Below are 17,163 nucleotides of genomic sequence, written 5' to 3' on the forward strand. Positions count from 1 at the left end.
GAGTGGAGCTATAATGTCTGTATATGAAAATCTGGTAGTTCTACCCAAATCTAGGGATAATGAATACAGAGTAAGGTAGTACAGGCTGGAGCTTTGTGAGTTCAGGATAATAAAAAGACCATCTGTAGCAGACCAGCGGTATAAGGAGAATAGAAAACAAATCTATATCCAAACTCCAAACAAAGGGATAAGGGGACATCTCCCTCACTTTTAGGAAGAAAAAAAGTATTTCACAATGTGCCGTGCTGCAATAGGAATACTAAGACATCAGAAAATGCTGGTACTACAGGCTAAATGGTCCTGCTAGAGAGAGTGCAACTAAAAAAGTCCAGAAATGTAGTGGGAACAACAAAGCAACATTGTATTAGCTAATAGTCGCTGCCAAACAATACAGCCAATACAGGTCTGTATCAATAGATGATAGCAGGGAGAGCACCCCTTAACACAAAATGCCTGTTACTCCTAAATGGATGTATAAGAAATGCCACCCACCCCTAGAATACATATCATGAAAGAAAGCTGGAGATTGTAATGATAGCCGTTTTTTCCTCCAATTTATGGGGAGAGGTATTAGTGATACAGTGGCTATGAAGTTTGCTTATCAGAACCCCTGACGCACATTTCGCTAATCTGGCTCATCAGAGGTCAATGATTAGCCAGATGGGCGAAACGTGCGTCAGGGGTTCTGACAAGCACACTTCTTAGCCACTGTATCACGAGTGAGCTCACGTTCAGCTTATAATGGCGTTTCTCCCCATGTATTGGAGGAAACCCCGTCTTTCATTACAATCCCCAGCTTTCTTTCATGATATCTATCAATTGGTTGATATTTGCCACTCCACCAGCAAAACAGTTAGAATTTCTCGCTCTCTCCTGGCAGTTCTTTTTTGTCATTTAAAGACACAAGACAGTTAACATTTATTGCATCCAAGGAGGATCAAAAGAACTACGGTCCTGGTTCAAAGCAATCACAAGCGACCAACCCCAGTGTATTAAAATATAGCTGCCATGTGGAGGTAGGTCCATTGAGAGTCCTGATGGATGATCTCTTTGAACAAACATTTCTTTGGCCTTGAAGTGGATCTGTCTGAGTTGGCTAGTTTGTTATCACGTCCCAAACATTCTTGTCACAGACAGTCCCCGGTTTGTTGGCTGTGTTTCAAACTGCTGTGCACAGAAAAGGTCCGCACGCTAGCACAAACATGGATCTGGAAACCTCTTGGTTTTGCTCTGCTCTTTGCCCACTAATTGGAGGCCTCTGACTCCCTAGTCCCTTATTCCCAGTACAAATCGCACATAATACTCTGCTTCTGTCATCCAGATATTTAGTCACTCTTAACTCCACTCTGTGGAATTCTGAGATGTGATATTGCTACTTTCTCCTATGATAGTCCATGTCGTCTGTTTCATCACTCTCTCATGTTTTCATAATCCTTTGTTGCCCAACGCATTTTGGGACTTTTTAGCCATAATCGCCTATCCCAACAGTACTCTGGTGACAAAACCTTAGATGGCAGATCTTCTAAAGCCAAGTACCTATTGAGATGACTTTCATCATGCCACACAGCCTCCACTTCTTTCTCCTTGTCCTCCAATATTCCCCTGAGACAGGACGATGTAAGGTTCATGAGACGGGGAATGGTCCCACCAAACACTGATGCGTGATAGTAGTATTGTCCCTTTTCAAGAGGTATGAACGCAGTGGAGCGAGGGTCTTGTTCGTATGTATAGTCTTCTTTCTTTTGCAAGTAGTGTCCTGAATGAAGTTGAGCTACCAGGTCTCCCAGGGTCTCTGAGCCATAACGCGAGACAAAGACCTGTGGAGATGCAAACAATGCATTGGTCAAATAAGACAAACTAAAGAGGGTTAGACAGATGAGATACACAAAGCAATATTTGAGAGACACAAGGAGGCAGGGTAACATATACAATTGGTTTATTGATAAAGAGAGGGATACAGAAATGGTAGACATAGATTTATATATAGATAACTTTGTGTAAGTAGAAATGTAAAAAGAAAAATTAAAATAATCTGGTAATAAAAAGGGTTAAGACTTAAGAGTATGGTAGGTCATTAAGATAAGGACATATCTATATGAAGTTACAAGTTACCTTACGATAAAATACAGTATGATTGAGAGTCAAAATCAGTAAACTATGAAGTTGGGATCAGATGAATCCATCTCCTATTTGTTATTGCCTGTCTTTTATTACAATTTCTTTCAATAGCACATTCTGTTTCCTACACTTTGTACCAGACTCTTTCCTTCTCACCTGATCGACATCCATGCAGAACAGATAGTCCACTTGGTCTCTAGCGAGGGGGAACACAAAGTCCTGTAAATCCTTCATGCGCATCATAGAGATGTCCTGCCAGCGGGGTCGCACAGGGCACTTTAGGATGACCAAAGTCATTCCGGGTCTCAGGGAGACAGCTGGCATTGAAGATGGGCTGTCAGTTACCACGTATAAGACACATTCCAGTCCTGGCATGAAGTATCGGTTGGCAGATATCAGGAAGGGAATGAGGTACCTTGACAAATACCTGCAGAGGGGGACGGGGTGGGAGAGGCAGAGAAGGAAAGATTGCTATCCAAACTATACAAAGACAGGAAACGAGGAATAAAGGGGGAAAAGACGAAAGCGGTACATGACAGATATGAAAAGAGAAAATATAAAACAATATATCATAAAAATAATAGAGTATAATGTGATATATACCGGTGTTCATCCTTCCATCCATCCATCCATTCCAATATATGTATACTGGATGTGCCGAGTTAGATAATCCTGGCCATTGTGGAAATGAGCTTTTTAGGAGATTTTGGCCCAGAATGTACATATTGCTTTTTCATTCTTTAACTTGGGAAATTCACTCATATCTTTTTTTTATATATATATTTTTGCTGTGCATAAGATCACAATCAAGCTTGTGATGCCACGACAGCGACAGCAAACAATCAATAACAAACATGGTATAAAATTGGCATAGCATGCAAAATACCCGCACAAGTTTAATGAATGGATAACGTGTACAGCTAGCGAGTCAGTACAGAGACAAGAGGATAGAGCTGTGGAGGTATTGGCTGACTGGGCGAGAAGGAACACAAGATGATAAAACCACCAGGTAGCATAGTCACTGGATCCCAGAAGTTGGACATATCAGGTATGCTAGTACGTGTAGTGGCATAGACTTAGAAAGATGAAAGGAGAGCAGCAAGCAATAGTTAGATAACAGCGTTGCTATTAAGCCAAAAGCAATGGCTATAGCTCGACATATTTAGTATCTCCTCAAATGGACCTCACTCAACCTATCAGGCAAAGTCCAGTTAGGTATATTGGGGTGCTTGAGACTCCCAGTAATCTGGCCCAAGCGGCATCTTTCCAGTACCAGGTGTCAACAGGAACCTGTGCCCAGTAACCGCTGGTCACCATCAGGAAGAGAGCCCAGGACTCCAGGTATCGGTGTTCCACACTGGTGTGGGGACTGCACTCAGCTGCATAAACTGTTCTCCACCATGTTTGGTGTCTCTGGGCCAAGGCTTTGTCTGTAAGCTGTGTCACAGGTGCAGACAGGGCAGTAGGCAGGGTAGGCTGTCACCTCCGTTCACACAATTTTCTCCAGAACTGATGGTCAAATGCTTTCTGGAATTCCATCTCCCATTTTCGGGCTGATGCTTGTGCCTCCAGCTGAACAGCAGCTCAGCCGTCTGTCATTTTGTGGGCACCACGTGTGAGCCGCCTTCATGATGTGCATTTAGGAGTGAAGGTGAGATAGAGTCCTACGTGGTGGGAACTGGCATAACCCCAGAGGTGTTGAGGGAGTACAGGGCTTTGAATATCACAGGAGTGCCAAGTCAGGCCTGGGTGGACAGCTTGGCCGCTGTGTCTAACCAGTATGGTGGTTTTAAAGGAGTCATTAAGTATATTAAACATTAATCCTTGCCATAATATCCATAATGCAGTATGTATACTGGAAAATAATTGGGTAATTTCCCATCCACATGGTACATGAGGGCTTGTATAAGATGCACCAATAGACAGTGCTACACCGAAAAGACTCAGGGCAGACAAAGCATCATGGGAGAAGTAGCCTAGGTCTGCAGTAGTGGTGGTACCTTTTCACTAACCCTGGTTCAGAGTCTCAGAGGGAGGCAAGAGGGATCCACCCAGTTATGACGCCCTATTTCTTCAGACAATAAATTAAATTAACAATAGATATTATATGACTATATCTTTTAACAGGACGGGTCTTTAAAACATCCGCCAAATGCGTGTGCTGTTCAGAGTTTACAACATACACAGAGTTATTCACAAAAACTGAGAATTCAAGGCGAATTTCAAATTTAAGGCCAGAGTAGCTGAGTGGATATAGTTGACTTAGATAATTTCTCTGGTTCAGCTATTTTGGCCTTACATTTGAATTTCACTTTGAATTCTCCCTTTAGTGAATAACTGTGATACTGTAACTATCAGCGAGCTACAGGAAGATTTTCGAGGACACTCACTTTCCAACAGCAAACACAGAGATCCCCACCACCGTCCCCCTCTGATAGTGCAAGCGGTCGACCTCTTTAGCGTTGAATGTTCCCTCCCACACGATGGGGGCTCCCCAAGGAGTGACGGAGGGCTGTCCCGGAAAGCAGCTGGGGAGATATGGGCAAGAAAGCAGATAATATTTTAATTTCCGCATTGGATACACAATGGTTGTAGAGCAATGTGTGATGGAACGGTAACTTGTGCTGCTCCTGTGCTGGGGATATAGATTGTACGTGTTGTGTGGGCAGTGCCACAGTATGATTAGGGATACCAGATCCACTGTGTTTTCATATTTAAAGGGTTGCCCTGCAGTATGTATAAGGCATATGCTGCAGGATTCTTATTTGCGTAATATACACCTTCTTCTGAATTCTACATACACCACGGCAACCCTTTTCATGTGCTGCCCATCAATGTGTATACCTCATACGTGTCCATAAAAACATGGTGGATCTAGTAACCCTGGCTACGACCCTTAAATATCCCTAATCCAGGCGTGTTGGGTATTGCACCGTCCCAGAATTTAAGACACTTACAGGGTTATTCAGTAAAGTGAGAATTCAAAGCGTTATAGCGTTAGAAATACAAAACAAAACTCATTGATGCTTTCAGCTGAGCTACTCGGCCCTTAAATTCAAAATTCTCTTTGAATTCACACTTTTGTGAATAACCCTTAATGTGTTCAGTTAGATTGAATTGAAGCGGATGGGATTGTGTGTGCCCCAACTACTCTTAATAAACACCCACTGCATTCTTCACAACATTTCTCATGGATAGAGGGGGCCGGGGGACACTTTAATTCTAGTGGTGTGAGTGAGGGTTTGGCCATGGGCTGCTCAGAGAACATTTCGGTCCCTTACTAATAATTTATTATTATGAATATGTCATTTAGAAGTAGAACAGTGTATCCTATTTACACAGACTGATTTCTAAACACATTTATTGTAGTTTAACCCCTGAAGGACGGAAACAAATGTACAAGTTGTGATCAAAACAAAACATAAACAAAAACCTGAATTTGCGCTATATGTCTGTTAAGGCGTAATTCGCCTCTTTCATATTATGTGCACCCACACTTATTATATATAATTTTATTCAGGGGAAACAGGGCTTTCATTTAATATCAAATATTTAGGTATGAAACATAACTTAATATGAATAAAATATATAAAAAAAAATTAAGAATACAAAATGGGAGAAAATAAGAATTTTTACACATTTTTTAGTTCTACGTGACATTTTAACTGTGAATGTCATAATACTGTTTGCTTTTACTGCAATACAATACACATATTTGTATTCAGCGATGTCTCATGTGTAAAACAGCACCCCCTGTGTACAGGATTTATGGTGTTTTGGGAAGTTACAGGGTCAAATATAGCATGTTAAATTTTTCAGTTTTTTCACATTGAAATTCGCCAGATTAGTTATGTTGCCTTTGAGACCGTATGGTAGCCATAGAATAAGAATTACCCCCATGATGGCATACCATTTGCAAAAGTAGACAACCCAAGGTATTGCAAATGGGGTATATCCAGTCTTTTTTAGTAGCCACTTAGTCACAAACACTGGCCAAAGTTAGTGTTAATATTTGTTTGTGTGTGAAAAATGCAAAAAACAAATTTGAATGCCAAATTTGTCCAGTGTTTGTGACTAAGTGGCTACTAAAAAAGACTGGACATACCCCATTTGCAATACCTTGGGTTGTCTACTATTGCAAATGGTATGCCATCAGGGGGGTAATTTTAATTCCTGGGCTACCGTACGGTCCCAAAGGCAACGTAACCAATCTGGCAAATTTCAATGTGAAAAAACTGAAATGCAAGCCTTATATTTGACTCTTTAACTTTTGAAAACACCATAAAACCTGTACATGAGGGGTACTGTTAAACTCAGGAGACTTCGCTAAACACAAATATTAGTGTTTCAAAACAGTAAAATGTATCACAACAATTATATTGTCCGTGTAAGTGCCATTTGTGTGTGAAAAATGCAAAAATGTCACTTTCACTGACAATATCGTCGTTGTAATACATTTTACTGTTTTGAAACACTAATATTTGTGTTCAGTGAAGTCCTAGTAAAACAGTATCCCCCATGTACAGGTTTTATGGTGTCTTGGAAAGTTACAGGGTTAAATATAGTGCTAGAAAATTAAATTCCCTGGACTTTGGACTTTGGCATGGGTTGTCAGGCAGGTCCCCCAAATTGTAATTAATAAAATTACCTAATTCTGTAAAATTATTACATAAATATATATACGTAGAATTATTATATATAAAAATAAAAAATAAATAAATAATATATATGTGTAAATTCGTTCTAACTGTATTTTAAAATTAATATATATATGTATATATATATATATATATATATATATATATTGATATCAAAATATACGTAGAGCGAAATAATATATCTATATACATAAGTATATACGTATATATATATCACTATATATATACCTATATATAAATAAAAATAATTTTAAAAAATTATATACATATATATATACAATTTTTTTAAATTATTTTTATTTATATATAGGTATATATATAGTGATATATATATACGTATATACTTATGTATATAGATATATTATTTCGCTCTACGTATATTTTGATATCAATATATATATATATATATATATATATATATATATACATATATATATTAATTTTAAAATACAGTTAGAACGAATTTACACATATATATTATTTATTTATTTTTTATTTTTTTTATTTTTTAACGTATTTACATATTTATTAATTTTATATTATATATAAATATATTATGAAAATTATATATATATATTTAATCAATATCATTGTATGTGTATTTTGATATTAATATATATTTATAATTATATATATATTAAAATACACTTAGACAGTGTATGTATGTAATATATATATTTGCGGTTAGTGCGGTTAGATAATATATATATATATGATCTAAGTATATATTTTATTTATAACTGTAACTCTACCTTTTTTTTTTACTATTTACAGGCAGCAGGGGGAGTACCTGTCATTATATGCACTCCCCCTGCTGGCATTGCTATCCGTCCATGTGAATGTGAGGTGAATGTGAGGACCTCGCATTCACATGGCCCAGGGGGGCAGGAGAGGAAGGAGGGGGACTCCCTGGGCTCCCAGATGAGTCCCCACACTGCGATCGCCGGCGACCGGGCAATCGTTTAGAGCCGAGTCCCCAAGGACGGCATAGAACGCCCACCGTCCTTACGGGGTTAAAGACACATCACTGGGAGTATTATTGCTGTGGAGCTCTGTTATACACACAGACACATTACTGGGAGTATTATTGCTGTGGAGCTCTGTTATACACTCAGACACACGACCAATATGGAGCTCGTAGAAAAGATGGACATTAGGAGAGAAAAGGGGGACAGAGGGCCTTGGGCCCAAAATAGGGACTGTCCCTCCTAAATAGGGACACTGGGAGGTAGGCCACTACAAGGATGCATTTCCTATCTACATACAAGTCTCTGCTGAGTAGAGGGGGAGTCAGTGTTGCAGTTGCCTATGTTATATATTCAGGTTCTCTTAGTGCAGTGAGATGAGTATAGGAGGATTTTAGGGACAGACATGAATGTAAAATACTCACATTAAGCTCTTCCAGTAGATAACACTACACAGAGTGAGGAGAAAAATATAAAAACAGATTTTGCGCAAACGACTCTAAAAAGAGAAAAAAAGAGATGTGTTTATTTATCTGCCACTAACCGCAAATATAAATGCATTTGTTTTTATTAATGCACAGACTGCAGGTTTACAAATTGGCCTCCCCCTGCTTGTTCTTAGTTTAGAACCCTTCCTTCAGACAATCAGGACCAACCCAGTATTTTGCTTGATCCCCCCCCCCTTCCTCACTTTAGTCTCATTGGCCGGATCCAGATTTTAAAAATGAGTATCCTACCCCGGCCGTTTACATTACCTTCTCCAAGCCCTCCCCATTCATATTCCGATGGCCTTTATTTGGAATAGTCGATCTTTATTAATTTTGTTTGTGCGAACAATTATTCCTGACTCAATAATGCCATCCTAGCCTACCCCAGAGATCCACCACACCTAACATTAAAGGACCACTATAGTGCCAGGAAAACATACTCGTTTTCCTGGCACTATAGTGCCCTGAGGGTGCCCTCACCCTCAGGGTCCCACTCCCACCGGGCTCTAGGGGGAGGAAGGGGTTAAACTTACCTCTTTCTCCAGCGCCGGGCGGGGAGCTCTCCTCCTACTCTCCTCCTCCTCATCGGCTGAATGCGCACGCGCGGCATGAGCCACTCGCGCATTCAGCCACTCTCATAGGAAAGCATTCACAATGCTTTCCTATGGACGCTGGCGTCTTCTCACTGTGAAAATCACAGTGAGAAGCGCGGAAGCGCCTCTAGCAGCTGCCAATGAGACAGCCACTAGAGGCTGGATTAACCCATAGGTAAACATAGCAGTCTCTGAAACTGCTATGTTTATAGAAAAAAGGGTTAATCCTAGCTGGACCTGGCACCCAGATCACTTCATTAAGCTGAAGTGTTCTGGGTGCCTATAGTGGTCCTTTAATTAAAACATATCTTCTGCAGTAACCCATCCTTTCCTCCTCACTGTCCCATCATTCCTGTGTCTCAGCCCCCTATTTATCTGGGTGTACATTTATGGGGATATGTTGTGTTTTGGGGTACTTTTGGGGTTTTGTAAATTGTGTTTTTTGTCTGCCTGGAGATAATTGGGTTAATACAGTATCTGACTCAATTATCTCACAGGCACAGGGGAGGGATTGTATGTTTGTTATGGGAGTGTCGTACATTTAATTACTGTTCTGATTGGTTTGTAAGCTTTGTGTCCCTGTTCTAAACAATGTCCATGTGGGTGTACACCTTGCTTGGGGACTTGCATAAAAGGCCAGCTGTGGCTTCCATTAAACAGAATGCTTTACCCCTTCATGAAGTCTTGGCTCATGTTTGGGGGATTGGAGATACATACACTCTGGGGATTGCTATATCACAATACTCCCCTGAGTATAATGACTAGCTCTTCTAAGAGCTGTTTCTGTTACCCTCTCTAGACTAGGAGAGGTCTACCCACTGGAAGCTGGATGTAACGGATCACCTGGCACCCCGACTTGGTACCTCCGTTAAAGGATGCTCCTAGCGCTTCCTGAGGACTCCAAGCACTCTGGCAGACACCACAATCACCGAATCCGAGAAACCTTTTAAATCTTCTCAAGCATATGAATGCTGTAGACCATTGAATAGGAACCATACGAATAGGCTTGTACTCCTAGCAGTCAACTGGAACAGCATGCAATAAATCCTTCCCCCAATAATGAGACGACACATCACTTTGAGGGTAAAACAGGAACTCTGGACTGGCTCATCCAGCCTGGCTTTTATTTCCATTTCACACATACAGGCCACACCCAGGGGGAGGCATAAAATAACCAATCCGAGATATGGTACAACCCACACATCCCCTCCCCTCAGCCTGAGAGATAATCCACTTATTATACAGTTTAAAACATAACTTTTACACAATATCTATAACTTCGAAACCCTACATCATATTCACATACAAATCACATATTCAGACTCAGCATACTTTAAACATAAACACTTCCAAAAATCAGCCAAATCCCTCCAGCGGATCAAAAGTTACACGGAAGTCCTTTTATGACCGACCGCAAGCACATTTTCTTGCCCAAAACAGTTCCATAGATTAGGGCTGTGCGGTCGGTCAATTCCTGGCATAAAAACGGCTAAGTCCCATTCGAAGTGTGCCTGTACTTCGACTTTAGTCGAAGTGTCGAAGTGGAGTTGTTGTTAAGGGTCGGCAGTGTTCGAAGTTAAAATGGCCGCCGCCACCACGTGGTCCTTTGTCCGATACCGGCCACTTCGACAACTTCGACAGCTTCGACCGCTTCGACCGCTTCGACAGCTTCGAATGTGTCCAAAGTGCCATATACAAAAGTACCAATCTGTCCCCAAAGTATTTAAAGAGCTAGGGACAGTATAATACAATCCACCTGCCCAAAAGTAGTTCTTAAAGGGTCAGTACATTATGGTAGCAGTCCATAAGCCCCAATTCAGTCCCTTAAAGGGCAATATCTCCCAGGGACCATAATCACTGGGCAGGAGGCTAGCAACCAGGCTTCTCCAGTTCTCAGTGGCGAGGTTGGTTCCGCCACACTGGATCCTGGTCTTGGGTCCAGGCTGGGTGGAGGGCGGCGTTCATGGGGTTTTTACGGTGGTTATGGTGTCCAGTGCGGTGCTTATGGTACTCAAGGATTACTAGGAAGCAACAATTGACGGAGGTACCTGGTAGGGGTTCAAGACGGTCTGTCACAGGTGTGATCTTGTTAATTAAGTTCTATTCAACTGAGCTATTCTCCCCTCGGGGTTGTAAGGGAGAATATGTCAGTTGTAAAGGTTATCTAAATTAATCTATCATGGCCCTGCGTTCCTACATGAATCAGGGTGTTGGCTGGCTAACCCACTCTCTCAATCCCAATACATAGGAGCTCTGGGATGGAATGGTGAGAGGTTTCCAAGTTCTTCTGACCTGTGAGAGTCACAGCGCCGCTCTTTAATCTGGCTCCACCGAAGAATGGCTAATTTGCCTCATGGTGGCGCTGGCCCTGAAACCATGAATGAAACTATATAGACAATAGAGCCCCAAAATAGCAGCACCTCATTATTGTATAAAATCCCAAACAGAGTTTTGATAATGAAAACATAAACCCTTCTTCATAGCCTGTGGATTGAGCAGTGGTAACACATACTTAGAACTGGGAACACAGTTTAGCATTGTAGTGTAACTAATAGGGGGAGGGGTCCGCCCCTGGTGCCACACAAAAGGTGGGTGCCATGACGGCCACACATACTTGTGGCCTGGGCAGCATTATTTAAATTTGAGGAGGAGGTGCGTGGCGGAACGTAACACCATGCCAGCGTGACATAGGTGTGCTCCGCCTGTCCGTCCCCCACGGTATCTCGAGCAGTAGCGGAAGGATCCGCTCTGCTGCTGTGTGCGGCACCATGGCGAAAGAGCAGGGAGCAGTGAGCTGTGAGTGTCTACTTGCAAGCTTTGTGTTTTTTTTTTAAGAAATGGGTATTACTGGCAGGGACTTTTGTGAAGAAGAAGGGGCAGGTGTTTTTGTGAAAAGAGAGGGTCATGTTTTTTTGTGATAAAAAGTGGGTGCAGGATTTTTTGTCAAAAAGGGGGTGAGTTTTTTTTTGTGTAAAAGGCGAGTCAGGGATTTTTCTAAAAGGGGCAGGGTTTTTTGTGAAAAGGGGGCATTGGGGTTTTGTGAAGAAATGGGGGAGCAGGTTTTTTGTGAAGGAGGTGGGTGCAGTGATTTTTGTAAAGGTGAGGGGTGCAGAGTTTTTTTGTGAAGAAGGGGAGGTGCAGGGGGTTTGTGAAGAAGGGGGTGGGTGCAGTTTTTTTTTGTGAGGAGGGGGGTGCAGAGATTTTGTGAAGAAGAGAGGATGTAGGCGGTTTTGTGAAAAAGTGGGGGCAGGGGCTTTTGTAGAGAGGAGACGGGGTTTTTGTAGAATGGGTAGGAATTTTTTAGAAAGGGGGCTGACCAGGGTTTTTGTAGAAGGGCATGGTTTTTGCATAAGGGGGGCTGTCCATGGGGTGGACTGGGTTTTTGTAGAGGGGGCGGGGGTTTTGCAGAAGGAGGGCTGTGCATGGGGTTTTGTAGAAGGGGGGTGCAGGGGTTTTGTAGAAGGGGGGCTGGGCAGGTGTTTTGTAGAGGGGGAAGGGGTTTTGTAAAAGGGGGCATGGCAGGGGATTTTTAGAAGGAGGCAGGTGTTTTGTACAAATGGGGGCAGAGATTTTTGTGAAGGGGGGCTCGACAGGGTATTTTAGAAGGGGGTGCAGGGTTTTTAATAATACATGATTCTCATCAGAGGGAAACCAATCTGACTATCCCATCACAGAGCCAAAAATAACCCTTTAACCCCTTAAGGACACATGACATGAAAAACAACATAAAAACAATGAAATAGATTAACACCCTCATTGTAAATGGCTAATTCTACAAAACCACAGAAGACAAAAATTACACAACCTGAACAAACAATTAATGAGCGACCCCACCACCTCTCCCATAATTAAATCACATACGATGCATTGTTTCGTTCTAACCGACTACGTATAAATACTGGTATCTCTCCTTTAGACACCGACATATTCCCAACTCAGCCAGGTGAGCGATTTCTTCCAACTCTGTCCTTGATTTAATATTTTGAAAACGGTTTTAATGTTTAAATATTTATTTATTTTTTTAATAGTGCTATCTTTCTTGCTATTTTATTAAAAAAATCCTTTTAGTATATGTTGATATATTTTTTGCTATTTTAATATTAAAAAATAATAATTTTAAAAGTTTATCCAAAAATATTAACTTACTTGAAAAACATATCCAACTATATTAAATTGAAGCCTCTATTAATATTTTGGTGTACGTTTGGTAAGTTAATTATCAACTGACTGTTTCACTGGTGGCTCACAATTAGGTACCTTAGGCACCTGACGCAGTTCCCGTTGGCAGAGCCCCCAACCTCTGGGGCCAAGACCCCCTGCCTGCTGGCTCCCAATGTCTCTCCCCAGATGCAGTCTGAGTCGAAGGGATACATAGTAGTGATTCCCTGGATGGCACAGGAGTTACTATTCTTCAAGTCATCACACAGTCACAGTGTCCCATGAGAACCAAGATATGTGCCAGATATTAGTTCTACATCTGAAGTGTGATAATTCCTCTCAATATGCCAGACCGTCAGGGGACTAACTCCCATCCCATCCAGCCACACTCACAGGTAAACAACATAAATAAAACCTATATCAAATGGGGGGGGGGGGGGGGGGTAGGGCGTAACAGTCGAGCTGACAAGCCGCACCTCGCTCGAGCTCCGACAACATGATATCCTTTCCCATGCTGTCTGCATTATGCATTTAAATTGTATGATTTCTCTAGAAAGGAATTAGCTGGATTGGGACCCCACAGAGATGTGCAGTAAACATGGCTTTAGTATTGGCTGTCTCTCTCCACTGAGGTTCCTTTAGAAAAACACTAATGATCCCTAATACACTATACAGCTGGCTTCTGCTACAGAAAACAATATTCTCATATATTCTACAAATATAGAACGTTACTACAGACAGATATACAAAGTTACTAGAATGTTCTAGAGCAGGGGTAGGCAACCTTTTGGAACTCCAGATATTGAGGACTACATCTCCCATAATGCTCTTACAGCCATTATACTAGCAAAGTATCAGGGGAGATATAATCCACAACATCTGGTGTGCCGAAAGATGTCTACCCCTGTTCTAGAGACATAGAAAGTTACTCGCACATGTTCTAACCTAGAAATACAGTGAGGGAAAAAAGGATTTGATCCCCTGCTGATTTTGAACATTTGCCCACTGAAAAATGACCAGTCTGTAATTTTAATGGTAGGTTTATTTTAACAGTGAGAGACAGAATAACAAACAAAAAGAAAATACAGAAAAACGCATGTCAAAAAAGTTATAAATTGATTTGCATGTCAATGAGTGAAATAAGTATTTGATCCCCTATCAATCAGCAAGATTTCTGGCTCCCAGGTGTCTTTTATACAGGTAACGAGCTGAGATTAGGAGAACTCTCTTAAAAGGGAGTGCTCCTAATCTCAGCTTGTTACCTGTATAAAAGGCACCTGTCCACAGAAGCAATGAATCAATCAGATTCCAAACTCTCCACCACGGCCAAGACCAAAGAGCTGTCCAAGGATGTCAGGGACAAGATTGTAGACCTACACAAGGCTGGAATTGACTACAAGACCATCGCTAAGCAGCTTGGTGAGAAGGTGACAACAGTTGGTGCGATTATTCGCAGATGAAAAAAACGCAAAATAACTGTCAGTCTCCCTCGGTCTGGTGCTCCATGCAAGATCTCACCTTGTGGAGTTTAAATGATCATGAGAATGGTGAGGAATCAGCCCAGAACTACACGGGAGGATCTTGTTAATGACCATAGTCACCAAGAAAACAATTGGTAAACACTACGCCGTGAAAGATTGAAATCCTGCAGCGCACGCAAGGTCCCCCTGTTCAAGAAAGCACATTTACAGACCCGTTTGAAGTTTGCCAATGAACATCTGAATGATACAGAGGAGAACTGGGTGAAAGTGTTGTGGTCAGATGAGACCAAAATTGAGCTCTTTGGCATCAACTCAACTCGCTGTGTGTGGAGGAGGAGGAATGCTGCCAAGACCCCCAGAATACCATCCCCATAGTCAAACATGGAGGTGGAAATATTATGCTTTGGGGGTGTTTTTCTGCTAAGGACAACTGCACCGCATCAAAGGGACAATGGATGGGGCCATGTACCGTCAAATCTTGTGTGAGAACATCCTTCCCTAAGCCAGGGCATTGAAAATGGGTCGTGGGTGGGTATTCCAGCATGACAATGACCCAAAACACACAGTCAAGGCAACTCTTGAGTGGCTCAAGAAGAAGCACATTAAGGTCCTGGAGTGACCTAGACAGTCTCCAGACCTTAATCCCATAGAAAATCTGTAGAGCAAGCTGAAGGTTTAAGTTGCCAAACGTCATCCTCGAAACCTTAATGACTTGGAGAGGATCTGCAAAGAGGAATGGGACAAAATTTCTCTTGAGATGTGCGCAAACCTGGTGCCAACTAAGAAACGTCTGACCTCTGATTGCCAACAAGGGTTTTGCCATCTAAGTCAAAGGGGTCAAATACTTATTTCACTCATTGACAGGCAAATCAATTCATAACTTTTTTGGATTTGGATTCTTTGTTGTTGTTATTCTGTCTCTCATTGTTAAAATACACCTACCATTAAAATTATAGACTGATCATTTCTTTGTCAGTGGACAAACGTTCAAAATCAGCATAGGATCAAATACTTTTCCCCTCACTGTATAGAATGTCACTTTCACATGTTCTAATCTAGAAATATAGAATGTTACTGTCACATGTTCTAATCTAGAAATATAGCATGTTAATTGCAAGTTCCAAGACTGACATATAGATAGAGAGAGATGATGGTGAGAGAAAAGAGAAACGTAGAGAATGAGATATAAAGAGACAGAGACTCCACCTGACCAGACCTTTGTTTTAATTTCTTTTAACTTTGATATAATTTTTTTATACCTTAATATAAACAACCTTTAAAGACAATCAATCTCTTTCTATATTATATTTCTTATTATTGACATGTTCATTTTGACTTTATATATCATCTGACATATCAATGGATGGAAACATACATTTATATTCATCTGTTTGATCGTAGTTCTAAATTGTGTTATTATTACTATTATTTTTGTTGAAAAATGTATCAAGGGAAAAAAAGAGACAGAGATAGTAGAGAGATATAAACGGAGATAGTGAAATAAACGGATTAATGATAAAGAAAGTTAATCTCCTCTCACCATGTTCACCATATTCCAGTTCAGTGCTGTGTGTGAGCCCAGCCCCGTGTGTTACCTGTCCAGATGATTCACTGAGCGTTCTGACACTGAGAATTCCTTAATACATCTTTCCTCGAGAACCAACCCGCCCATTCCCTGCAAGGGTTAATCATCGCTTCTCTCTCAGTGCTGGGATTACCTGCTCTCCAGAACAGCGTGGGGATTTAGAATACATTATAGGAAAAAATAAGAAAATTCCTTCCCTTCAACACTGGTTTTAACACTTACTGACGGAGGCAAGTTCTGAACCTATATGACCTGTATGATCATATAATGTAACTAAACCCCCATTATTTTTGCCTAGATTAGGTGTTTAAAAAAAATTAAAAAAACAAAAAACTAATTAAATCGGTCAACATTGAAGTTGCTGTATTGTCGATAGGTGAGTGCGCTGGAGTTTGTGTACTGAACCTAAAGAAAACCTGGAATTTAAGCTGTATGTCTGTTTAATCATAATTTTACAGCAATTAAACACTTGTGCATTGTGCACACAAGTACAACAATTCCCCACACGTACAGGTTTGTTTAGGTTTTTGGAAGTTACAATGCCAAGTATGGAGACAAGCCTTCATTCACGGAAATTTGACAAATGAATTGTCCATGTTGTCATTGAGGAAGTGTGGCAGCCCAGAAAATAAAATGACTCCCATGATGGCATACAATGTGCAAAAATAGACAACCCAGCGTATTCTAAAAGAGGTATATCTTATGTTTTAAATTTGTTGCTCATAGTTTTATTTTTGCTTTTCTTTTTTAACACTAACTGCAATTTTACTGTTTATGTCATCATCAGTATATGTTTTACAGCAATAAAACACCCATATTTCTGTTTTGTTTACACTTGAAAAAGCCCCTATACTGGCGACATGCGTTGCGTTGTTTTACTATTTTATTTTTTAGCATTAAAGGATATTTGGCATCCACTCATTTGTGTGTGTGACCATTTATTTTACTTTTCCTTCTTTTATTATTTTTTATTCTGTTCTTGACACACCTATTGCTTGGAGTACCCACCCTACATCTGTAACCTGGTGAGAATTTACCCGACAATATATCAGTGGTGGGGATTAAACCACCCAGGCGCTATTAATTGAGCAGTATCACTGCTCAACTAAATGTGAGT

At 40.9% G+C, this 17,163-nt stretch overlaps 1 protein-coding gene across 2 annotated transcripts; it reads right to left on the minus strand.

Moving 5' to 3' along the window:
* Positions 1-937: 937 nt before the first annotated feature.
* LOC134572465 (N-acetyllactosaminide alpha-1,3-galactosyltransferase-like) lies at positions 938-16,299 on the minus strand. 2 transcript variants are annotated; one of them, XM_063431451.1, is made up of 6 exons: positions 16,269-16,299; positions 16,002-16,179; positions 8,167-8,240; positions 4,509-4,646; positions 2,275-2,545; positions 938-1,817 (listed from the first exon to the last, which is right to left on the minus strand). In XM_063431451.1, the coding sequence occupies exons 2-6, from the start codon at positions 16,011-16,013 to the stop codon at positions 1,410-1,412; spliced, it is 903 nt and encodes a 300-aa protein (XP_063287521.1). In that variant the 5' UTR covers positions 16,014-16,179; positions 16,269-16,299; the 3' UTR covers positions 938-1,409. The 2 variants fall into 2 exon arrangements, with proteins under 2 accessions (XP_063287521.1, XP_063287522.1); XM_063431452.1 differs by lacking the exon at positions 16,269-16,299 and having other exon boundaries at positions 16,002-16,235.
* Positions 16,300-17,163: the final 864 nt, after the last annotated feature.

The sequence above is a fragment of the Pelobates fuscus genome, chromosome 9, assembly GCF_036172605.1.
Source record: "Pelobates fuscus isolate aPelFus1 chromosome 9, aPelFus1.pri, whole genome shotgun sequence".
NCBI lineage: Eukaryota > Metazoa > Chordata > Amphibia > Anura > Pelobatidae > Pelobates > Pelobates fuscus.